The sequence below is a fragment of the Zootoca vivipara genome, chromosome 5 (genome assembly GCF_963506605.1).
Source record: "Zootoca vivipara chromosome 5, rZooViv1.1, whole genome shotgun sequence".
NCBI lineage: Eukaryota > Metazoa > Chordata > Lepidosauria > Squamata > Lacertidae > Zootoca > Zootoca vivipara.
In genome coordinates this window covers 48,042,853-48,067,855 of record NC_083280.1, presented here as the reverse complement: position 1 = coordinate 48,067,855, position 25,003 = coordinate 48,042,853, and the positions used below count along the sequence as shown (strand labels likewise).

Genomic DNA, 25,003 nt, shown 5'->3' with positions numbered 1-25,003 from the left:
GCAGTGAGAGGTGTGGCATGGGGATATGGGGTGGGGTCTGAGGAGGGTTCTGGGAGCAAGGCAGAGACACATGCTTTATGTTCTCTCCCCCTGGTGTGTAGGATGGCAGCCTTGATCATAGTGGCCTTTGTCGCATAAATTAAAAATAAAATGGGGAAGGTGATGTCAGTGTCTGTTTGCTCATGCTTTTATATACTAGAGAGGAGCAGGGACAGGTCCAAACCTGGCTGCTGTTGTGTGTAACTTTTTAAGGGGAAGAAGTCAGTCCCTACCATGCAGCATAAACCGTTCTCTCAACCACATTTAAGGCAGACTTGGTATATATTACCTCCTCTGGGCAGATAAGTCTATACTCTATACTCTGTTGCTGCTGAACTTTGGTATGTGCGTAGGGGTGGGGTGGAGAGAGTTGGCTCAGCTCACTTCTGGAAAAACTGTTGTGCTTTGCAGTTTGCGTGCTGGGTTGAAAGAAAAACACGAAGGGAAAGTTTGACTTGTCCCTTCCCCTTTCAGCATCTACACCAGCTGGAGTGGTGACGTAATACCTGTGTAGTAATGAGCTTTTGCCGACCCCCAGATGACCCTTCAATAAAGTGAAAAATCCTGTTAACTGTTTCATACAGTGGTCGCAGTTCGCCTTTCTTTTCTCCTCTGCGAAGCCAGTGGAAACAGATTTGCTTGTAGTTTGGCAGATTGGGGGATTAAGCGGTAAACAGCGTTGGTTAGCCAAGTTCAATCTTCTTAAAAAAGATTTTTTTCTGCATCTGAAATTGCTGGGCATTGAAATTCGGCTAATGGGCGGGAAAAGCCTTGTTTATCTTTCATAGGGACAGCGTGTTCTGTTTAGCAGCCTGCCCTGTGGTTACAAGCATTAAACTGCAGCTATGAGATGTAGGTTTCATTTCAAGCTGCGTGTGTGATATATATGCATTGCAAGCATTGTCAAGCCAGCCATTCTGTGGGGCTTTGTGTACCCCTTACTGTAAAACAGCCCAGTCCAGGTGTCAGCAGCCTAACTATGGTTTATGTCCCAGGAAGTGAGTACAGTTATACCTCGGTTTGCAACCGCCTCCATTTCCGACTGCTTCGGTTTCCAACCACCGCGGACCCGGAAGTGTTTACATCCCGGTTCCGCGGCGCGTGGATGCGCAGAAGCGATCTGCGCAGCGCGTGCATGCGCAGAAGCGCTCTATCAGCGCTTCGCGCATGTGCAGAAGCATGCCTCGGGGAGCGACAAATTCGGGGAGCAACTGGCTCCCCGGAACCAATTGTGGTCGCAAACCGAGATACAGTGGTACCTCTACTTACGAATTTAATGCGTTCCGAACACACATTCGTAAGTCGAAAAAAATAGTAAGTCGAATCCCATAGGAATGCATTGGGAGAAAAAAATCGTAAGTAGAAGCAACCCTATCTAAAAATTCGTAAGTAGAAAAAATCCTATCTAAACCGCATCCAAGATGGCGGACGGAGCTCCATTCGTAAGTACAAACATTCGTAAGTAGAGTTATTCGTAAGTAGAGGTACCACTGTACCACTGTATTTTAGCTCAGGCCTTCTCAAGGTAAACTCTACTGTTCTGGCCTGACTTTCAGATTATTCAACGGGGCACCACTGGCCATGTGTGTGTATATAATATATGCCCACCTCTCCCTTCTTCACTTTTTCACAGGAACTGCCATAATAACAGCACAAGATGCTGCCATGTGGACTGACGGACGCTACTTTCTCCAAGCTGCTGAGCAAATGGACACCAACTGGACACTCATGATGATGGGTGTGTGAGAGCCCAAACTAGGGCTTTGCTTTAGGTCTCCTCCACGGTTCCTTTAGTAACTCAGTTGTGCTCCTTAACCCATTAACGCTCCCTTGTTCCTGTTGTTAAATGGAGAAAAGAACGTTTTCTTGAACATGTTACAGGAGCAGGGCCTCTCGCTTTCCCTTCCTAGTGTATGTGCCCAAAGTCAGTGGTTATTTGCAGGCAGAAAGCAAGCAAATCCTAGTTGTTAGGCTGTACCCTTCACCAAGTATGAGTGTTCCCTGGAAAAATACAACAGCATTTCTTGTGTGAATGGCATAAAAGCGAGTTGCAGCTTCCTGTACCAACCCTATGCAAAGAATAGAATGAGGTTTGCTTGAATGCAGCCTGAGCGATTGACAGCTGCTGGGCAAAGGTGATAAAGGTGATGTGACCTTGCCCCATAGTGACCTCTTCATTTTGTGTTAGGTCTGATCACGTCCAGGCTCACTTGAAGGTGCAGCTGAGGGCCTGTGAATTGTGCACCCAGCTTTCCAAATGCCACAGTAAGGAGCCATACTGTGCTTGCAGGAAGTCCGCATTTAATATCTGGACATGTAACTCAAAATTAAGAAAACTTTTGTAATTTTTGGGGCATAATTCTAGCTATGGAAATTGTATTTAATTGCTGTCATTTGTATGGGCGTGTAGGGCAGGGGTCCCCAAACTAAGGCCCGGGGGGGGGCGGTTGCGGCCCAGTCACCTAAATCCGGCCCACGGACGGTCCAGGAATCAGCATGTTTTTACATGAGTAGAATGTGTCCTTTTATTTAAAATGCATCTCTGGGTTATTTGTGGGGTCTGTCTGGTTTTTCCATGAGTAGAATGTGTCCTTTTATTTAAAATGCAACTCTGGGTTAGTTGTGGGGCATAGGAATTCGTTCATTCCCCCCCCAAATATAGTCCGCCCCCCCCGCAAGTTCTGAGGGACAGTGGACCGGCCCCCCGCAAGGTCTGAGGGACAGTGGACCGGCCCCCTGCTGAAAAAGTTTGCTGACCCCTGGTGTAGGGGAAAGATTGGGAAACACAAACTGTGTGTGTGAGAGGCATGACATTAAAATGTTGCAACGTTCAGGGTACCCTGAACCACAGAGATGGGTTCAGCTTCCCCAATGGAGGCACCAAGACAAGGCATCAGAATTTCTGACTAGTCCAGCATTCCCCATTCTCTTCCTTGCACTGACCCCCTTTCACCATTGGGCTTCCTGAACACACCAGTTCCTCCTTTATTGCTGAACTTGCTGCCAGTACTTGCAACTTCTTGTTCTTCGGCCCATCCCTTGGTTGCTTAGCAACTGCAGTGCTTTCTGACCTTAGTGAGAACAAAGGCTGATGAGGGAAGGGAGATAGGAGAAGGAAAGAATGGGCACCACTTCTCTTTCCAGTGGTACTCAAATCGGAGGCAGGCAGGGAAAGGAAGGGTGCTCTGTTCGGCTACCTCCCAGGTGTTTTGCTATAGCTATAGCTGAAAGGAACCATGCTTCAATGTGAGAAGAACATGGTTTGCGTGCAGAAGGCTTCAGGTTCAAGGGTATCGGTTTGCAGAAATGGAAAAGTTCTGACATCTCCTAGTTGGAGTAGGCAAGACTGGTCCATCTAGCCCAGGGGTGTGACTCAATTGTGCTCAGAAGCTGATTGCGCATATCATTTCCCAAGGCAAATAGTAGGGAGCAAACCGAGTTATTAAAGGGGCAACATTCTGGACCACACTGCACTGTATCACAGTGCTCCAAGCTCCAAGTCATTAATTTTGCTGGATATCTGCCGTGTTTTTAGGTGTATGGAAAGGAATCCATAAATGGGGTTTGTTTTGGGAGCAGAGGGCTTCTATGATACAGTATAGGTTGGTGAGGGGTCATGGTTCTGGAGTATCTGTTCCTAGGGATTTACACATGGTTTGTTTCCCCAAAATACTATTGAGTATTCCAGGCATGGGGATGTGGACCTGACCTGTGTGCTGGGTCCTTAAGTCCCTCACTGGGCAAGTTTGACAGGGGAGAGGGCACTAGCCACCTGTCGGTAACCCGTGTTGCAATTATGTGCACAACACTTTGAAGTCCTGACAATTAGCAACTTCAAAGAGCCTTGCACAGCTCTGTGCAATCAGAGCTCACCAGCTGATTGGCAAGGCTTTCAAAAAGCTCTATTGCGGTGTTTCCCAACTGGGTGCCATATGGCTCCCTGGGGGGTCCAGGATATTCCAAGGGGGCCACAGGCAAAAGTCTCCTAAATGTGGAGGCGCAGCATAAGGCTAGGGGGGCACAGAGGGAAGTGAGAAGTGAAGAAAAGAAATCATTTTTTAGCCTTTAGCTGCCCCAGAGGGGTGTGGCTTGGCCAAAATTGCATTGCGGCCAAATAGGGAGGCCTGGTGGGGATTCCCACTGCCGGTGCTAATTCCATCTCTGGCACTGCAGTCTTACTTGGGGTTTTGGGTATGCGTTTCTGCACTTAAATTTGGTTATAAACCGCTGTGTTGAAGTTTACTGCTCCCTGTCCTGTGATCAAGGTATCCATGCTTGTGTTCCTTTTCTTTAAACTGTGCAATCTATCTTGGATTCTTTCTTGCCTTCAGGTCTGAAGAACACTCCCGCACAGGAGGACTGGCTTGTGAGTGTTCTCCCCGAGGGTTCCAAAGTTGGAGTAGATCCTTTTATCATTCCAGCAGGTTAGTTTGCCCTTAAATACCTTCTGATCTGTGTAAATGGTTAGATTCTCCTGACCTGTGCTGCTTCACCACACAGCATCAAGGGGTTGGATCTAACTAGGGTAGTTGAACTTGTCCTTAAACCCTTTCTCTGCAGCAAGGTAGTTCGGGTAGGGAGGCTGATGTTTTTCCAAGGAGGCAGTGTGATATCCTGATTATTCAAGAGGGAGGTGGATTGGTTGCCCTATGCAGTTTCAACTGCAAATGAATCTAGCAAACTTTTCAGTTGGGAATTTGAAGAAGGTCACAGGAATCTGTTTCCCCCAAATCTGGTTAATGGCAATATTTTTACTACTTTTCCTCTACAATCCTACAGTGGTTTGTAAGTTAACCATTCGTCTCCAGTTTCTTCTTCAAAACCACAAGACATAAAAACTTTTGTTTCTTTAGAAATGGAGAGTGATAAATTGTCAGAAATGCAATACTTTTCTGGTCCAAAGTTTTCTGATGGAAGTCTAGGGTTTAGTTGACCCTAACAGGAGAAGTTCTTGTTCCCTAATTCTCATTGTAATGTACAGAACATGCACAAACAATTTTGTTCAGTTTTTTTTATTGATTCTATATTTCATGAATGCAAATGGCGAGGTTCTCAATAAAATACTTTTTAAGAAATGCAGTGGATCAATGATTCTGTTACCAACCCATGTGTTTAGATGTGTACTGTATTCCCCACCTTTCTGCTTACACAATGTCACTTCACAGGGAAAGCTAGCAGGTTGGGGATCTCAACAGCAGCATCCTTCTTACGTCGCTCTTTCTGTCTGTCTCAGATCAATGGAAGAGGATGTCCAAAGTCCTGAATAGTGCTGGCCATACTCTCGTGCCTGTCAAAGACAACCTAATTGATGTCATATGGACAGATCGACCACCACGGCCTTGCAAACCCTTGATGACTCTAGGCTTGAACTACACAGGTCAGCAAGATCCCAGTCCTGTCCGTAAGAATGTTGTTGATAATTGAAATGACAATTTCGACAGGCTCCCCATTGAATTGCATATTGGGCGGAGGTACTGTGTGTGTGGAAAGGATGAGACTAGTCCGGCTGCAACCATCATTTAATATCCCTAAAAGCATCTGAGATGAATTGGGCATTGGACATAAATGGCACCTGTGTGTAGATAAAGAACGGCTTTGTTACATTAACCCTAGAGAATTTGGCCGGATTAAGTTCTCGCTTTCATTGCATGATGCAGGGATCAGCTGGAAGGACAAGATCACAGCCCTGCGGGGGAAAATGGCTGAGAGGAAGGCTCCGTGGTTTGTGGTGACCGCCTTGGATGAAGTAGCTTGTGAGTACAAGTACCCTGTTTCCTTTAGCATTGTTCAATTCCATGTTCGTTACCTACTCAGAGATCTCTACGCAGCTGGAAATGAGAAACCGTGCAACATCCCCAGAGGTCAGTAGGACTGTGGGCCAATTTGGACAATAGAAGTCTGTCCCGGTGTCATCTTTGGAATGTAGAGATTTCAGTTGCTGGCTGTACACTGGTCAATGGCAAGGAACCTTGTACCATTTCCAGGAGGGCTGCTGGGCTCAATATTACTAACTACCATGAATGGTTGGAAAAGCCACCTTGTACTGTACTTCTGCGGAGCCACTGCCTGGTTACAGTATGCTACCTTTAGTTACGAACTTAATTCATTCCGGAGGTCCGTTCTTAACCTGAAACTGTTCTTAACTAGAAGCGTGCTTTTGCTAATGGGGCCTCTTGCTGCCGCTGCACCACCGGCACACAATTTCCGTTCTCATCCTGGGGCAAAGTTCTCAACTCGAGGTAACTCTTCCAGGTTAGCGGAGTTTGTAACCTGAAGCGTTTGTAACCTGAGGCGTTTGTAACTCAAGGTACCACTGTAGTTCCCAAATACCCACCAAGTAAGCTGAGGAGCAGCCAGGAGTACAGTAAAGTGCAAAACAGGAAGTGGCATGTTTGCCTATTGGGAGGCAATGTGGTCCAAAGGATAACGCGTTGGATTTGATGTGGGGAAACTGCTCAGTAGGCTGTGGGCTTGTCTAGGGGCCTGCTTTCTGCTGGGGTTTGCTGCGCAAGTGAGTTCACAGTGGCAAACATGCTTGCACACCCTCACCAAGCAGAGTTGAACTCCCTGCCCATCATCAGGATGACTGCTGGGGCTGGTGGTGTAGCAAAAGGCTTGTGATCTCCTCTCTGGGAGCCTGCCTTGGCTTAGTGTGATATGTGAGACCAGTCTCAGTCTCTAGAGACAGATGTGAGTAATTCCTGGATTTTACATTTACAATAATAAGGAGTGAGCCGCTGAACCATTGGATGTTCTTTTGTTTTCATTTATCCTGCAACCTGCAGGATATCCTGCAACCTGCACAGCACCTCGATTATGTTTCTTATCTCTTGGTCGCAAGGCTGAAACCAATGCAGACTTTATGGCTTCAATACCAGCCATGTTCCCTCTCCACCATCCCACTCCTCCTGCTTTGCTTCCCTCATCCTCCAGCCCGATAAAGCGATCTGGAGACCTCGAAAGTTTGCTCACTATTTTGTGGGTGGTCCTAATAAATAGAGGGCCCCGCTGTGGATTTTCCACTTTTTCCTTATGGTCCAACTTGGCTTCCTTTGTACTTGGCTTGTCTTATTTTCATGTTACCAAAAGATCTTCCTTGTGCGTAGTCTGGACCTCTAATGCCATCTTGTGGCAAAAGCCCCTTATTGTTCATTTAAGTGGTTGTGTTGCATCTCGCTATGGATGGCGCTTCTCCCCGCTGCTTTCTTTAAAAAAGAAAGTAACGTTGAATTCTAACCAGGCTTGTGACACCGTCTTCTCCTTCCTTATTTTTTTAGGGCTCTTTAATCTCAGAGGCTCGGATGTTGAGTACAACCCGGTCTTTTTTGCTTACGCCATCATAGGAGCCAATACAATCAGGTAATGGAAACGGAGGCTTTCTTGTTTATTTTGCTCACATTTACTCTGATGGTCAACATGTGTATATATTTTCCTTCAAAAAACTGATTTGCTGAGTGGGCAGGGACAGCAGGCCTTTAAAAGCAATAGTCTGCAGCCTGTGAAGGGGGAGAAATGGCAGTGGTGCCCTCCTAGGGGGGGCACTGCACTGACTGGGAAAGAAATAGGGTAAGGCAGCAGTGAGGTCTGGGGAACTTTGAGTAGGCAGCAGCCCCACAAGGCAGGTGTACCTGCAGAGACATTACTGTCCATCTAGATCTCCCCTGACCTCGCTGCCACCTCACTCTGCTCCTTCCTATGGTAGCACTACCATTTGTTTTTCACCTTTAAGAATGTCTGTGCCCAAATGACCAGTATCCTGCTGCTGAGACCTGGAGAGCCAGCGTGGTGTAGTGGTTAGAGTGTTGGACTAAGGCCTGGGAGACCGGGGTTCAGATCCCCACTTGCCCATGAAGGGTGACCTTGGGCTAGTCACTCAGGATTGTTGTGGGGATTGAATGAGGAGGCAGAGAACCATGTACGACACCTTGATCTCTTTGGCGAAAAGGCGAGATGCAAATGGAATAAATAAAACGTTGTTCAATCATTCGCTCTTTATTTGTGTGTCCCGCAAGGCTCAGGCTGCTTTTCTTTTTCTCTCTCCAATATATTCCTCTAGGTTGTTCATTGACGGCGATCGGATGTCCGACCCAGGCGTGAGAGAGCATCTGTTGCTGGACTCTGCTCAGGACCCTGAGTTCAGCATCCAAGTGCTGCCGTACGACTCCATCCTGACCGTTCTGAAGTCCATCTGCGACACCCTTTCTCCCCACGAGAAAGTTTGGCTCAGTGACAAAGCCAGCTATGCCCTGACCCAGGCCATCCCCAAGGTCCGTAGGCTTTGGCAAGGCAGCAAATTCCTCTAACACCCCCCCCCCCCCAGCTCAGGTCTGCCGCTATGCACTTCCACTCGGGGCGGATGCTTCCAAGCTTCCTTCCATGTGGGGCTGTTGCAGGCCTCATGCCCTCTGCTGCAACGTGGCTTTGAAACCCAAGCCAAGCTCTCCATGGGTTGCTTACGACCCCTGTGGCAGGAGGAAATGACTAACTCATTAAAAGAATTTATCTGAAAAAGTGTCAGATTAGAATAAGGCAGGGATTTGGAAAAAAATTGGCCCTGCAGCAACCCCCCCCCCTACTTTTTGCTGATTGGGCTGGAAAACATTCTAGTAGAGAGGAATAAAGAGGTTTTTTCTCATTGTTTTGTGGGGGGACGGGGCAACGACACAACAGCCTCTTCTGGCTTTCTGTGGGGAGGCTGTGACAAAACGCACCATCAGACTTACTGTTATCTCACGTGAGGCATTTTTCTTCTTCACCTGTATGTAGAACATGAATATAGAAACCTCCATTATCTAGAGCAGTGGTAGCTCTTGTGGTGCCTTCAGATGGCGTTGGACTCCAAGTCCCCTCCTCCCTGGCCATTGGCCATGGTGGTGGGGGCTCATGGAAGTTGGAGTCCAACCACACGTAGAAGGCTACCCTGGGCTGCAGGAGCGTGCCTTCTGTTTGAAATGGGCTCTCCTTTTTTCTTTTGCTATCTGTGCTGTGTTAGGTAGCTTAATGTATGGACTCAGAGTGCAAGAAGATTCTAAGGTGCTTTTAGCTCAGTGCCACATGTATATGACAGTGTTTTGGCACAGTCCGCAATGTTCTCTGAGACCAGACTTTGCCCTGCTTCCTGCTCATAAAGTGGCTTGCACAGAGCTGGAGACTTTCCAGAGAGAACTATAGGCAGAGGTGTCTGCTTCATAGAATCATAGAATCGTAGAGGGACCACACAGATCATCTAGTCCATCCCCCTGCAATGCAGGAATCATATCTACCAGTAAATGGATCAATGGAATTGGAAGACTTCAAGTGGACCATTTCCTGAAGGACTTAGAACAGTCCGAGCAGAATTGGGGGGAAATGACTAAAAGGTGCAGGAAAGGGCATGCAAAATGTTCTGGTGGTCCCTTGTAAGGAAAGGCTACACTTTGCCTTTCATGCAGACAGAAGATTATAAAGGATGCTCTTGGCTTGGATGCATCCTTTCTCTCTGGTCCCTCAGCCTTGGAAGGATACGAAGATGCAGCTGAGCCACTTCAGCTTAGTCCTAGTGGCCAGACAACTCCAGGGCCAGCAGGCAGTTTGGGCTCCTTGCCAAATTATATCTTTTCTTTTTTCTGTTTGGTCTTAGGATCACCGCTACCTCACCCCCTACACTCCCATATGCATTGCAAAAGCAGTGAAGAATGCAGCGGAGTCAGAAGGCATGAGGAGAGCTCACGTAAGTGACCTGCCCAGTTGAGTTGCTCTTTTCTGTTTCAAAGCTGTAAATTATTAATTCTACTGAACTCTGCAATAGTTTTTGTGAAGCGCAGAAGCTTTTGGTTGGAAGTAGAAATGTTGTCCTTTTTCTACTGCCTACTAATATATTTCTTCCATTAAAATGTTTCGGGCCAATTTTTCAGTGGGTTATTCCATACAGGTGTATTTCATCAATCCCTTTACCTTGTTTCTTTTTCTCCTTTTATTAACAGATTAAGGATGCTGTGGCCTTGTGTGAGTTATTTAACTGGCTGGAGAAGGAGGTATGGTTTGTCACCAATCACAGCTTAGTGTAATGTCCAAACTCAAGCAAACTGTGTCTGGTCTTAACCATGGTTTATTTAAAGAAGCCAACTTTGGAAATCAATCTATAAAGCTGGTTTCAATATAGCATTGTTAAGATTAGCCACAGTTTTAAGTTTCCAAGGTAATGCTAATATTCAATAGCTGTAGTCTACTGAGTTCCTGCCAACCTAGCAGTTCGAAAGCACGTCAAAGTGCAAGTAGATAAATAGGTACCACTCCGGCGGGAAGGTAAACGGCATTTCCGTGCACTGCTCTGGTTCGCCAGAAGTGGCTTAGTCATGCTGGCCACATGACCCGGAAGCTGTTCGCTGGCTCCCTTGGCCAGTAAAGTGAGATGAGCACCGCAGCCCCAGCGACTGGACCTAATGGTCAGGGGTACCTTTACCTTTACTGAGGACCAAGTACTGTTGGTTTAGCCACTGCTAATGTCGGTGAGCCCTGATATTGATGCCCAAGGATAGCATGGAGGGATGGGGAGTCAACAGGGGCCTCAAAAGGAAAAGAGAGGGTGACTGGGAGAAATCCCATGAAGGCTACAACACGCTGTGTTTCCATTGTTGTTTACCAGGCTGCAATCTTTTCTATTAGGTCCCCAAAGGGAATATTACTGAAATAACAGCAGCAGATAAAGCAGAGGAGTTCCGTAGGTAAGAAGAAAGACAGATGTGGGCAATCTCTGGGCCATTATAGTCACTGAAGTTTTATATAGACTTTGCCTGCTGTCTCAACCTCACAGTGACTAGCTAGATAACTGTAGGAAAGCCACAAGCTGGACCTGAGCAGAAGACACTCTTATCCCACAGTTTCCAGCACCTGGCATTCACAGGTGTGGCTGCCTCCTGGAGGCAGAGCATAGCCATCATGGCTAGGAGCCATGGATAGGCTTATCCTTCATGAATTTGCCCAACCCTCTTTTAAAGCCATCCAAGTCGGTGTCTGCCACTGCCTCATGTGGGAGTGAGTTGTGCTGCATGAAGAAGTACTTTCATTTGCCTGTCCTGAATCTTCCAACATTTGGCTTGATTGGATGCCCACAAATTGTTACGAGAGAGGGTCCTTGCCCTGCATCTTTTTATGATCAAACTGGTGCCCTGTCTGCTTGTTTGTCTTGCCTGGTTTCATAACTCTCTTAAACAAGCTCAGAACAAGATTGTGCAGTTCTTGACCTTCAGGCTTATTCATCACATAGAATACTGTGCATGTCATTTTGGCCAAACAAAGTCAATCCTGTATCTAAGACCAGATTGGTAAACTTGGCTAGGGAATCTGCTGTGCGTGATGTGGGGAAAGTACACCAACTCAGTATATTTCAGTACTCTATCTCAGTGTTTCCCAACCTTGTGCCTCCAGATGTTTTCGGACTACAATTCCCATCATTCCTGACCACTGGTCTTGCTAGCTAGGGATGATGGGAGTTGTAGTCCCAAAACATCTGGAGGCACAAGATTGGGAAACACTGCTCTAGCTAATACTTTTTTGGATGAACTAAGCACTGAGTATAGAGCATGCTCTGGTTTGAGATCACCACTAGTCCAGTTCCCAACCTTCTTTTGGGTGGTAACATAGGATGCTTCTTTACAACACACCATCACACCATTGGTCCATCTAGCGCAATATTGTCTGTACAGAACTGCAGTGCGTCTCCAAGTTTTTAGGGGGCATTCCCAACCTTACCTGCAGATGCTGAGGATTGAACCTGGGACCTCCTGCGTGAAGAGCATATACTCTACCACTGAGCTACAGCCCTTCCCCATACTTTAGGTTTGATGTCCACTGTCTTGCTAGAACAACTAGAGCAAGTTTTGGCCCAAATGGTTAATCAAGACAAATTGCAGGATGACTCACCAGGCTGATTGTGAATGATGAAATCTCAATGAAGGGCAATGGCAGAAGATGAAAACCTTTGTTGTCCTCATCCTTTGAGAGTCAGGATGTCTCCTTGCTGTAGAAGTTCTAAATCAGGCATAGGCAACCTTGGCTCTCCAGATGTTTTGGAACTACAACTCCCATGATCCCTAGCTAACAGGGCCAGTGGTCAGGGATCATGGGAATTGTAGTTCCAAAACATCTGGAGAGCCAAGGTTGCCTATGCCTGTTCTAAATGCACCTTTGCTCATGAAATTTATCTCTTTTTCAGCCAGCAAGAGAACTTTGTCGACTTGAGCTTTGCTACAATTTCAAGTACAGGCCCAAACGGTGCTATCATTCACTACAAGTAAGTAAGAGCAACAGAGTCCTTGCACTTGACCCTTCACTACATAGTTGGAAGAACCTAGAGCACCATCATGCTAGTGTCTCGCTGCTTAGTCTAGATTAGGAAATGTTCACTACTGTTAACCTTCAAGTTGGTTTCTATGACCAAATCTTTTCTCCAGGATCCCAGTGCACCTGGCGTGGTCCCCATGCTATCTGAGGCTTAATCGAACTTCAGGGAATCACGTCAGTTGATGTTATTTTCCATCTATATAGATATAAATAGAGTTTATGGTTGAAGCAGCAGAACAATGTATCTTGTTCCATAACCATCTACTGTGGATGTCCAAATTGTTTTCAGGCTGTTGGCTTCATGAAGATTGGTTGTCCCTGTTTGGCTAGCTTCCTGGTTTTTTCAAATTTACTAATGAGAGAGTTTGAGGGGCGGAGTCATTGTGGAGGGCTGAGGTTATTTGCTGCCGCAGAATGCAGAGACTAGAGGATTTTGGTTTGTCCTTTACAAGTTTCTCAGGGGTTGCATGATGGTGAGGCTGGAAGCGGTTTTTTTAAAAAAAGAAAAATTCTTGACATTCACTGATTCAGTGAAAAAGTCAACCTTGTCCCAAAGTGCAGCTTTCAGTGCAAAAACTGATAACTCTGCAGAATTCAGCACAACCCTAGTTGAAATAACGGTTGAATGAAGTGGAAATACATGCAAATATCTTACTTTATCTATAAAAAATTATTTGAAGGGTTGGGATATTTCTTGGTGGCTCATAGACCTGTCTCCTGTCAGCTGTAGAATTTTCAATAGAGAATCATGTGATCAACAAGTAGGTATAGATAGCAAACTCTTCCAGCCTTCTGATCGTCATTGTGAATGTGCTTCCACCACCAAAGATTGTGATGCTATACAGCCTCTCATATAATTTAGAATAGTAAACACATGCTGTACAATGCTGAAGTTGCCCCTCAGACACATGAAGCTGACCTAAATGGGCAGCTGATTTGATCTAACAATCCATGAAAATGTACTAAGGACAAATAAACTCGGCCCAGAGTTCATAATTTAATTGTATAATTGAAGGGATAACTTGTAATTCAGTCTGTTTTCACTTGCTGGTTTCAATGAAAAGGTGAGACGAATCATTTTTGTTTTATTGAATAGGCCTACACCTGAGACAAATAGGACTTTATCCATGAATGAAATCTACCTCCTGGATTCTGGGGCTCAGTACAGGTAAATGAATCTTATATGCTACTTCACATTGGTGAACCTACCTACACTAAATCAAATCCCACCTCAGATATATATTTGGTATGGGAAAAGACACAACCTTAAACTTGTTTCAGATAAACACCATGGAGAAAATATGAGCCATAGTAGTACTATTCTGGCAAGTTGGGGGGGCGGGCGTGCAGTTGCCTTTTTCTTTGAAATAGCATTATTTCACATACAGTATCATTTTTTTATTTAGGCTTAGAGCGAGTGGCTTGCTTAAGGCAACTTAGTGTGCTTGCAGAGGTGAGATCCAAAAGCTTACCGAAGGGGACTTACAGAATCACATCATCTCTTAGCCACAGCAGCATTAAGATGAAAACTATTTTGTTCAGCAAGGAATGGAGCAGACCTGATCTGTGGATGGAAATTGCTTCTTTAGAACTGGGATGGGGAACTTGCGGTCCTCCAGATGTTGTTGGACTACAACTCCCATTATCCTTGACCACTGGCCATGCTGGCTGTTGGGAACTGCAGGCCCATAGCATCTAAAGGGTCACAGGTTTTCCCATCCTGGCTTTAGAGGTTTGCCATTTTTGTTTTTTTGAAATTCTAATGGGCCCCTGAATGGGAACTATGGGCAGAAAACTTGTACAATGAGAGCCTTCTTCTCAGGCAGCCTAATTATCGGCTTCCTCGGTGCCACAATGTGAAGCAACCGCTTGAATATAATGAGTTATGCATCCATGACATTCTCCAGGCTGTGGGGCAGCAGGGCTGAACTGGCTGATGTTGCAAAGTTAACTTGAGTGTTTTTAAAGTCATGTGCTAGGGCAGAGTGCCTGGAGAGAGACTTTGCACAAATCTCTCCCCCCCCCCCCCCAAGACATTCTCAGGGTCCTGCTTAACTCCTGTTAATGTCAACAGAGGTTGTGGAAAATAATTTATGGGGGGATTGTGCTCTTTATTTTAAAAAGTATGGGTAATTTGGGAATTCTCAGAGAGATACAGATTCCTTGACTTTTTTCAACACAGTACATATAGATGCTTGAACAAAGCTCCATGACCTGTAGGACCATAGAGATGAAGGAGGCTTCCTTGGTCAATGATCCCAACCCATTAGATAGAATTTCTTGATGAACTTGAAAACCTACTTTGCACCGGGGAAGTTTAATGAAATTAAGCGTGCATTGCACTTTCTGAACTCCCATCTTTCAGACTAAGGATTTTCCACTGTACCTGCCTCCCCACCCCGTTTTAAAGTGTTGCTTAACACCCAGCCTGCAGAAGAAGTTCTGGAGAACTTGAAATATTTGCTCACTCCTTTGGGACAGGGTAGAGGAGTTATGCAGGGGTCCTGATAGCTTTCAACCCCCATGGATCAATAGAAATCCTACTTGACTGGCTTTGAATACTTCCCCAAGCATTGCTCACATGCTCTCCAACTCGCTTTCCCTAGTGTTCCCTCAGAAGGTTGATTCTTGTTCCTTTGTGCTGCATGCACAGAGCTGCAGGATGCACATTTTACCCTGATTTTTACTGGATTGGCAGTATTTATTTCCCCTGTTTTTATTGGTTTGCTGTAAGGAAGTGTGTCCTGCTTCTCTCATCCTCTGAAACATGCCCCACAGTACCAAATTATGTATCATTTATGAAACACAGCATCCCAGAGTCCTGAAGTCATGCCAGTGACTTCAGTTTGTACGCTGGCAGAGCTAGCGGGGAGGCAAAGGTCGTTTAGTACAATCTCTTGCGCTGGAGCCAAATCCTTTGTACCTCAGCTTTCCGAACAGCTTGCCCTGTGCAGAGACAACAATGCAGATGGTTATCCAGATTGGAATGTTCCATAAGCAGAGAGCAGGAGGAACCAGCGGACACCAGCGCCGGGATAGCTAGAGGGGTAACAGAATAGATTTGTTGGAAGAGAGTTCATTTCCTCTGAGCTACAGTTACAGATTCCGCTTGACATCTCTCCAGTGGCCTTCCAGTCTGTGAAAGCTTACTTGAGCGTGCATTAACTAGAGCAAAGCTGGGATAGGGCTGGAGCCAGCTTCTAGAAGCTGCATTTTTTTTTAAAAAAAGTTGAGCATCCTTTTAAAAAACAGCATAACTACTGTAAATAGATTATACTTTGAGTTGTGGCAGAAGACACCTGGATGTCCATTGGCTAGATGATACCTAATCTCAGGAGAGTGGGAGAATCCATCTGCTTTGGGGGTCTCTAATTGGGAGATCTCTTGCTAGCAGGTTTGGAAGGTCACAGCAGCCACGACCAATTACCCCTCTTGTTATTCCACCCTCTGTAGGCATAACTAGTCCTTCCTCGGCCCAGTGAACTTCTGCCAGTTGATTGCTATTGCTGCACTTTAGATTCAAGTGTGAGCTGATTGGTGGGCAATGGTCTCCTGGTGTTTCTTGATCTTGACCTATTTCATAGCCTATTTCGATGTGACCCAGCAAGACCAGCAATGCCCATTCTTGTTACAGCTGAGCCTTGCCCACTGCAGAACGCTTGGAAGAAGCTCACAAAATTTTGCATTAGGCTGGCTACAGCTTAAAGTATATTCTTGCCTTTTCTGGGAAGTGCCATAGCTCAGTGTTAGAGCATCTGCTTTGCCTGCAGAAGATCCCAGCTTCAATCCCCAGGATATCCAGGCAGGACAGGGAGAGACCCCTGACTGAAACCCTTAGGAGTTGTTGCCAGTCAGTGTAGACATTACTGAACTAGATGGACCAATGCTTAGACTCGGGATAACGCAACAGTCTATGCTTCCACCTTTCCCTTTTGTAAGTTAGAATATGTTTTTCTCTTTCTCTTTATGGAAGGGACGGGACCACAGATGTGACAAGGACAATGCATTTTGGCACCCCAACAGCTTATGAAAAGGTATGCAAGAATTTGGTTTTCATCGTTGATTCCCCCAACTGGGTTGCCTTAGGCAATCTTTGATACAATTAAGCACTGTAGGTTCGTATGTGTGCAGATTTCACTTACTACAATGGACTGTGAGACAATCAAGTAGCTCTGCTTGACACCAAACTCCCCCTGAAAGTCAAGGGTGGCCTTATTGTCCCTGGGCACCTGCAGCAACTCTCCCTCCCCCCCCCTCCCGGTTGTATCTATCCGCCGGAAACCTTTTGAAAATTTAGTTTGGTGGCATTATTTTTTCATAATCAAAACCACCTGAATATTTATAGAAGCAGCGTTTTCTCCAAGAAGGGGGTGGGGCAGATGTTCTGGGTGCCAATGTGTACAAGAGCCAATTAAAACACCCGTGGGTGTAGTCCACATGTAGCCTGAACATCCAAGCTCTGACCACTGCTATAAATTGTTCTTTATTTCACCCCTCCGTCCCTGCACACACCCATCTTAGGGAGATGAGATATACACTACTGGTCGCTTTTACTATCAAATGGAGCTGCTGCTTCAAATTTATTGGCAGATCCCAGTGCAGAATTTCATTAATGCACTTGTTCTCGGTTGCAAGTGACTTGTGGGCCAGGCCTTTCAATGCCCGGCTCTGTTTTGTTCATTGTCTTCCCTTTCCTTCCAGGAGTGTTTTACCTATGTGCTGAAGGGTCACATAGCTGTCAGCGCAGCCATATTCCCCAACGGGACCAAAGGTTGGTCAGCTTCACTTTCCTCTTCTTCAGCTGGAGTGGCACTCGGAATCGGATCTGTGTTTTCTTTGTTATCTAGTCATCAGGCCTTCACGAGGGAAGGGTTTAACGATGTGGAACTACACACCCGTGTAAAAGTAACTAAGGATGAATAGATTTGCCACAGACCCAGATCAAGTATATATACACAATCTAAAGAAACTTCAAACTAAAATTTAATATTTCCCTAGCAAATCACAACAATGCCCCTTTAAAAATGGGGTTCCTGTTTTAAAATGTTAAGTAAAATAAAATTGACACCTGAAATTTAAGCCTGAATAAAATTATCTGAATGAAAGAGTGTTAAGAAACTTAGGAGGCCGCCTTCTTTCTATGGAGTCGGACCATTGGTCCATTCAGTTCAGTATTGTCTGCACTGACTGGCTGGCAGGATTTCAGGGAGAACTCTCTCCCAGCCCTGCCTGAGGATGTGGGGGGACCCTTGGCACACAATGCCAATATTCAAGCACTGGGCTATGGCCTGTTTCCCCTCAATTTACAATTCTGAATCTCTCAGTTAAGATGCAACATTATCCCTTTTAAAAAACGAATAAATTCTGCAAGATTGCAGATAAAAGGGGTATCTGTATTGTTCCCTCAGCACAGTACACAAAAGGGAAAGGACACGATTATCTACACATCACACAATGGAAACAGAATGTGTGGTCAATTGCTTTATCTGAGAAACTAAGAGAGTATATGCCCCAATGATGCGACTGATACGGATGATTTTGCTGAAATACGGCACCCCTTTATAATGTATCCAAATGAACTCTCTGATGACTAGCACCCACTAAATATGCACATAGATTTATGGGGAAATTTGTTGTATGAATTAGTTTTTGTTCTGGGGGAGTGGGAAACCAATTGTTTGGATAATATTATGGTCATGCTTACATCCTGGTTCGCAAGGTGTTTCTTTAAAAAAAGCATAGTATATAAAGGACAGTATAAAATTGTATGCACATCTTTTTCAACCTGCAAGTTCAGGATACGACCGCCAGAAATAATGCTGCTCGCTTTCTGCTCAGTTTGTTGATATATTGTGGACCCGCAACTTCCTTTTGTGACTTGTAGGTCACCTCCTGGACTCCTTTGCACGCTCTGCACTGTGGGACCAAGGCTTAGATTACCTGCATGGCACAGGACACGGAGTTGGGGCTTTCCTAAATGTCCATGAAGGTCCATGTGGCATTAGCTACAAAACCTTTGCAGATGAACCTCTGGAAGCCGGGATGATTGTTTCTGATGGTAATTAATTTATTCCCATTGACTGCAGTGGGACTCGCGACTCTTGTTACGTGAACTAGTGTCTTCTGCCTCTTTGGCTTTTAGTATAAGAATTTCATGTGATCCTCTTGGCTCTCTGTGTTGTTGTTTCTGGGAAGGAATGGCAGGATGGCACCTCTCCAGTACTTAAATATCAACCATGATTATATTAATACTTAGCATTTATATAGTGCTTGCAAGTGTCCAAATATATCTGAATCACAGACTCATAGAATTGTAGAGTTGGAAGGGGCCACAAGAGTCATCTGGCCCAATCTCTTGCAATGCAGGAATTATTTGCCCAACGTGGGGATCAAACTCATGCCCCTCAGATCAAGAGTCTCATGCTGTACTGACTGAGCTATCACTTTGCATGCATTGATCTCAATAATCCTTACATTCCTATAGGGTAGCTCAGTATTATCATCATATCAGGAGCAGCTTGCCCAGTGGGCCATCAAACAGGCTTTTAACATCTCCTAGCCACCCCCCTCCCAGAAGCACCAGTAACTCCATGATGAAATGAGAAAGAAACAGTTAAACAAACAAGAAATTAGACTTGCTTTGAGGAGGAAGGAAGTCTATTAGAATAGAATAACAATCGGAAATAGACAATAGGGTAACATAAGTCCGTGTGTAAGAGCTTTCAGATTTATGGTTATATGTTTGTCATTTGTTTTGTGTTTTCTTTTAAGTTTGTTTCTTAAGTGTCATGTGTTTATGTGTTGTAATAAAAAGTTAATAATAATAATAATAATAATAACAACAACAACAACCCCATCTCCAGGAAGCTATTGTTTGCTGCTCTGAACTACCAGGTGAGCCACTCTTGCTTCATATTATAGATGAGAGCCTGATAAATGGTGCCTGGGCTCACCTAGCAGTGAGTGAGATTTGAGGCAGGGATGTCCCTTAGCTGTTACGGTAGCAATTGGTCAGCCCAGTATGTATGTATTAAGGTCTGATTTTGCTGGCACAAGCGTTCAGTAGATTTGGTGCACATTATTTCTTCTCTGCCATGTGAATTTTGTGGGGTTTTCAGGCAATATTGCTGTTCAAGGGCTTTGGTTTTGCCCCTGCATTAAAAAAAAAAAATCACCCATCCTGTTTTCCTTTCTTACGGTGCTGGTATTTTTACCCCCAAGTGCTGCCTCACCAACACAGCTTCTGTGATCAAGCCATAGAAGAAGCCTTTACTGCCTTTCTCTATGACAGGTGTAGATGTGCCTTTGGGTGGGAGACGGAAGATTCTTTGACCTCCAAAATCTTCAGGTTGCTTGAACAGAAATGCTGGGCCTTACTCCCAAGGATGTTAGAAAAAAAAATCCCCAAAGGGCAAACACCCTAACAGTGTTCCTGGCTAACTTTGTCTCTACAGAGCCTGGTTATTATGAGGCTGACGCTTTTGGGATCCGAATAGAAAACGTTGTCCTAGTCGTTCCTGTTAAAACCAAGGTGAGCCGTTCCTTTGCATGCCTGAGAGGAGCAATGCCTCCTTGCTGTGACTTGTGAGCACAATGTCTTTCCAATGGGGAGTGAACCTGCCTTCTTCCATGTTGTTGGGCATCACGGTCCACCATCCCTCACAACTGGCCATGCTGGCTTGGGCTGATGGCATCTCAAGGGCTACAGGTTCCCCACCAATGATTTAAAAGCCACAGCTTTTCCATCCTTGCAGTGCATGGTTGTTTCTGCCTTCCTGGAAGCTGAAACATAACTTTGGAAAGTATCCTTAATCTTCTATTAACTTTCCTAGTTGCTGATGAAAGGGAGTTTTTACGTAGGAATGAGAAACACAGAACATTGGGTTGAAACATGGTGTTTGGCACAAGACACCACATTAGGACCTTCAGTGTTTTTCAAAGAGGGCCAGATTTGATGAAGTGAAGGGCTATGAGGGCCGACCAAAGGGACAACCTTTTTTATGATTGAAGTTGTTGAGGTTTTTTTTTTAGGATTTTACCCAGGAAATAAACTGCCACAGGGGCCAGATTAAACTGACCGGCAGCCGGATTATGCCCCTGAAATGGACTTTGGTCATGCATTAGGTTACGTGACCGAAAACATTTTTATAAAGGTGGTGAGAAGTCAGTTTTTATGCACCAGGGACAGTTCTCCAGAGGGATGGATGACATGTCTGCATTTGCTTAGTTAAACTCTCTCAGAATATACCCTTAATGCCACCGTTCTCCAGTTTTCTGTCATCTCATGAGAGCTGGAGGACACCAGAATGGGGAAGGCTGCATTATGGGAAATCTGTGATGGTGAGAGGGGCACTTTTACTCAGCTAGAAGCTTTCTCCAATGACCAGGATATTTTTCCCTCCGTAGTATAACTTCAGCAACAGAGGGAGTTTGACGTTTGAGCCTTTGACCCTGGTTCCCATTCAAATCAAAATGATAGACGTTGATTTGCTAACTCCAAAGGAGGTAAGGAAAATAATAACTGTGTTGTAAAACTTGAGGCTTTTACTGTGAGGACTTGAAATGCTTGGTTTTCTCCCCCCTCATTTCCAGACAGGGCAGGTCTTGATGAAAACCTGCATCTTAGTACTTAGTTGTCTTAGTATTTTAGTATTTACAGCCAAACCTGTCATGGTCCATTGCCAAACTTGACAGGATGCTAGTACAAGTGGCACCGTGGTTATTTTGGGGATAGAAGGTGGGAGGGGGAACTCCCAGATTTGCAAATATTTAAGGAACTGAGTATATATCAGGTGAAATTCCAGGGCATTTTTGCCATTGAGGTTGTTCTGTAGTGAGACATTCATAGGTATCTTATACTTGCCATGAAATCAAGAGCTGAAATTTAAAGAGAAACATGCTTGCTGGTACTCTTCCTGCACAGCTTTTCTCTGCGCATTATGGTAGAGGGCATGTAGAGGGCATCATGGCTAGCTGCCTGGAACACTGAACCTTCCACGCTGCAACATTTTGTTGCGGGTTCAGCTTGCCCTCACAATTGCCGTTGACCCCCCCATCCCTCCAAAAGTGATGCACAAGGGACTATTGTATCCAGCTTCTCTTCCCCATAGACAACAATACACAAAGGGCTGCTCTTCACTTCCAACTGTTTGAGCTTTTTAGACATATAATCCCTTTCCCCCTTGCAAGTGGTATTCACAGTGGTGCTCTCCTTTCTCTTTAGTGCGACTGGGTGAACGAGTACCACAGAAAATGCCGAGAGGTGGTCGGGGCAGAGCTTGAGCGGCAAGGACGGCAAGAAGCTTTCCGGTGGCTCATTAGGGAAACGGAGCCCATCTCCAAGATGCTCTAACAGCAGCGCACATTCTCTTTGTGGCGAGAAAGTCATTCCCTTTTACAATTGCAAGTGCAGTATTGGTTCAGCTTTACAATAATATACCATGCCTGGGGAGGGAGAGTGAAGTGTGGGGGGGGGAATGTGAAAACCCTTTCATATCGACCAGTAGAGAACTTGGTGCAGGGGGAGGGTGGGAGTGGGGTTTTTTTTGGGTGGGGAGGGGATTTCTTTCCTTGTGATTCTTTTATTATTATTTTCTTGATAAGGAGCAAAAATAAAGTGGGAGTCTGTATCTTACGGAGAAGATGGGTCAGTGGCGAACCACACAAGGTCACTGAAAACTTGCTGAATCCCTGGATTCTATTGTTTATGGAACCGCCAAGCTTGTGCAGCTTGACCGAAAACTACCTGGGAAGTGTGCAACGTGATGCAAGTTAATTGTTGCAATGTCCTGCCAAAGCACTGCAGAGAACAGGGCTATGCATCAGGTGGAGGTGTGTAGTAAAATGGGTCTCCTGTAGGGGCCTGAGAACAGGTGTTCCCAAGGAACCTGTACTGAAAACTTCCTGCATTTTGCACCTCTCAGAAATGCAGCACAGAGCAAGTTCACATCGTGTTATTTCTTGGCTGCTGTGAAGTGCCCCCCCCCCACCAGCTCAATCCTGTGCATGTGTACTCTGAAGAAAGTTCCACTGTGCTCAGTGGGTCTTACTCCCAGGTAAATGCACAAGGATTTGCTGCCACAGAAGAGAATGTCCAGATAGTCCTGGCTTACCTTGAGCAAAATTATTTTTCAATGGATGCGGCTGTGTGTCATTGAGCAATAAGTGATGGGAAAAGGTACCTTCTCCTGCAAACCAGCCCCAACTTGCAGTGTCTGTAAGTTGCTTCTTGTGATGAAAATTGTTTTGGACACCTGCGGTGTTTAAGCGTGCAGTATAATGCAATGGGAGCCACTTGGGTCTTTGTTTCCCCCCCAGCACTCAGGGTGTGGGCTCCTGGGTGTGACCATTAAGCAAACATTTAGTGTTGAGGTTGGAGAATGTTCAAAAACAGCCTTGTTTTGAGTGAACCTTTTACACGGCTAGGAACATGTCTTTGCTCTACCCGCAAGCAAAATCTGGAAGTGCCAATAAACATCATATACTTCTTTACTGCTGTGTCCAATTTCACAGATTTCTAAAATCCCAAATTTCTGCACTGGGAGCAGGCTGTGGACTCTTAGGCATTTTTTTCTTAATTTAATGCAGTCTGATTGAACAATTTGAGAAGCTTTAGAGGCGGGAGTGAGGGTTTTATTCTTCCTTAGGATCAGAGATCTGAATGTGGGCTGTCCACTCTTTCACTCACGGATTAGAGTGGACACGTCAAAGTTAGATCTGTTTTGTTTATTTGTTAACATTGTTAACTCACCGTTCTCCAAAGAGCTCTGGGGGTTCTGTCAAGTCCACCCTTCAAACCAAAGATAAACAGGGTAGCTCTTAATATTTCTGCAAAAAAAGTGTTTCAGTTGGGAAGTTGGTGCTGAATTGCTCTTGCCTTGGGCAACTGAACAAATATTCAACATCAAAACTCTACTCCATTCCAGCAACCAGGAGTGCCAGGACAGAGCACACACGCGCGCGCGCACGCACACACACCTGCCCACAGGTAAATAGGGGAAACAACTTGATGCAAAATATAATTTTTCCTTCCATTTTATCTTCCCAACAACACTTGAGAGGTTGGATAGGCTGGGAAGACAGGTCCAAGGTCATCCAACCAAATAGGGCCATTGCTGTATGGGGATTTGAACTCGGGCCTTCCTCATCCTAGTTAGGCATTTTAACCACTGTATCACCTGGGGTCTCTTTGTACTCCAGACCATGCACTTTCTATTTTATTGAGCCCAGTCTGAATCTTAACAGGAGGACTTACTGCATGGGCGCTAAATAATGAAAAGATGCTCCTAAAATAAGGGCATTCCAGACAAACACTCTTCAAGCAAATCTTTGTTAAGATTCAGTGTCATTAATAAAAAATGGAAGAGGCTCTCGCAGTCCTTAAGAAGTTAACAGCGACCTGTCTCTTGGTGTATTTCGTCTCATTTCTGTTCATGCAAATCCTCTTAACTGTCCCTCAAGGTGGCAGTTTGCTAGTGCGGCTGCCGTAGTCAGGCCCATATTGGTTCCTACTAATATTAAAACACGTCACTCTCCGAGGCAGGAGTTTGATGGAATCAGACTGGGTTTTGCAATACGAACACAAAGGTGTCACACGATTAAAAGAATCCTTATTAAGAAGTGCTCAGTCATTTTGTGCGAAGAAACGGGTACATTAGGATGAGACAAGACACTCAAAAGCAGATAAGCCTAGTATAAATTTGCAGCACTCTAAAGTGCTGAGGTGAAGATAAAAAAGCAATTCTTTTTTTTGTGTATGTGTGGAAAAAACACATGATGAACTTCCATTCGGCACCGGAATCAAACCAAGGGTACTATTGAAGAGGGGGCAAAATCTGCCTTCCAATCCTGGGATAACCACAGGATGGGGGCAGGATTTTCCCCCTACCTTAAATTGTCCTCTACTGCACTTCCTCTACTGCCCCCCCCCCCAGATTAGAGTCATTTGCTTCCATGTTGGAGATGTGAACTCTCCCTCTACAGTGACCTAGTGGAAGGAGGGGGCTGGTGTGGTTTCCATTGCAGTGATACCAGACATTGCAGCCTCTTTATGTTGCAGAGACTAATGGGAGCCATTCGTGTGTATGGGAGAAGGAAAGGATTCAAGGACAAGAAGAACCCCACTGGATCCTGACTCCGAGACCCATCTAGTCCACCATTCTGTTCCCCACAGTGGTCAACCAGGTGTTGATAGGAAGCCCACAAGCACCCTCTTGTTTATGTTCCCCATAAATGGATTCAGAAGCCCACTGTCACTGATGTTGGAGGTGATCTCATGACTGGTAGCCATGGCTAGTTTTCTTTTCCCTCAATGTGTCAGATCCCCTTTTAAAGCCGCCTTAAGTTGGTGCTGATCCCTAGGCCTCGAAGCAGCAAATTCCAGTGTTTTAATGATGTGCTGCTATGTATATTTTTTGCCTGCCCTGAATCTTAAGAGCATTCAGCTACACTTGCATGACCTCAGTTTCTAGTACTGCGAGAGAGGGAGAAAACTGCCACAGTTCTACTTTTTTTATATAAGCAGAGACTTTTAGGGAGGCTTTTGGGTCTAACTGAAGTTACGGTAGCAATAAGAAAAGCACATAATAAGAACTTCACCGGCTATGAAAGGCACCGTGTTGGCATTTTAATTAGCTTGCCTTTT

At 45.3% G+C, this 25,003-nt stretch overlaps 1 protein-coding gene across 2 annotated transcripts in view; it reads left to right on the top strand.

The window, feature by feature from the left end:
* The window catches only part of XPNPEP1 (X-prolyl aminopeptidase 1), a 35,883-nt gene extending 12,126 nt beyond the window's left edge, over window positions 1-23,757 (top strand). For both annotated transcript variants that reach the window (XM_035133137.2, XM_035133138.2), the window contains 17 exons: window positions 1,673-1,777; window positions 4,371-4,463; window positions 5,273-5,416; window positions 5,697-5,792; window positions 7,317-7,398; window positions 8,096-8,306; window positions 9,659-9,748; window positions 10,002-10,052; window positions 10,684-10,742; window positions 12,233-12,310; window positions 13,457-13,528; window positions 16,334-16,394; window positions 17,062-17,131; window positions 18,245-18,418; window positions 19,815-19,891; window positions 20,767-20,865; window positions 21,584-23,757. In XM_035133137.2, coding sequence (XP_034989028.2) covers window positions 1,673-1,777; window positions 4,371-4,463; window positions 5,273-5,416; window positions 5,697-5,792; window positions 7,317-7,398; window positions 8,096-8,306; window positions 9,659-9,748; window positions 10,002-10,052; window positions 10,684-10,742; window positions 12,233-12,310; window positions 13,457-13,528; window positions 16,334-16,394; window positions 17,062-17,131; window positions 18,245-18,418; window positions 19,815-19,891; window positions 20,767-20,865; window positions 21,584-21,712 — 1,691 coding nt within the window. In that variant the 3' untranslated portion in view covers window positions 21,713-23,757. The remainder of the gene's footprint in view (window positions 1-1,672; window positions 1,778-4,370; window positions 4,464-5,272; window positions 5,417-5,696; window positions 5,793-7,316; window positions 7,399-8,095; window positions 8,307-9,658; window positions 9,749-10,001; window positions 10,053-10,683; window positions 10,743-12,232; window positions 12,311-13,456; window positions 13,529-16,333; window positions 16,395-17,061; window positions 17,132-18,244; window positions 18,419-19,814; window positions 19,892-20,766; window positions 20,866-21,583) is intronic.
* The last annotated feature ends 1,246 nt before the right edge of the window (window positions 23,758-25,003 follow it).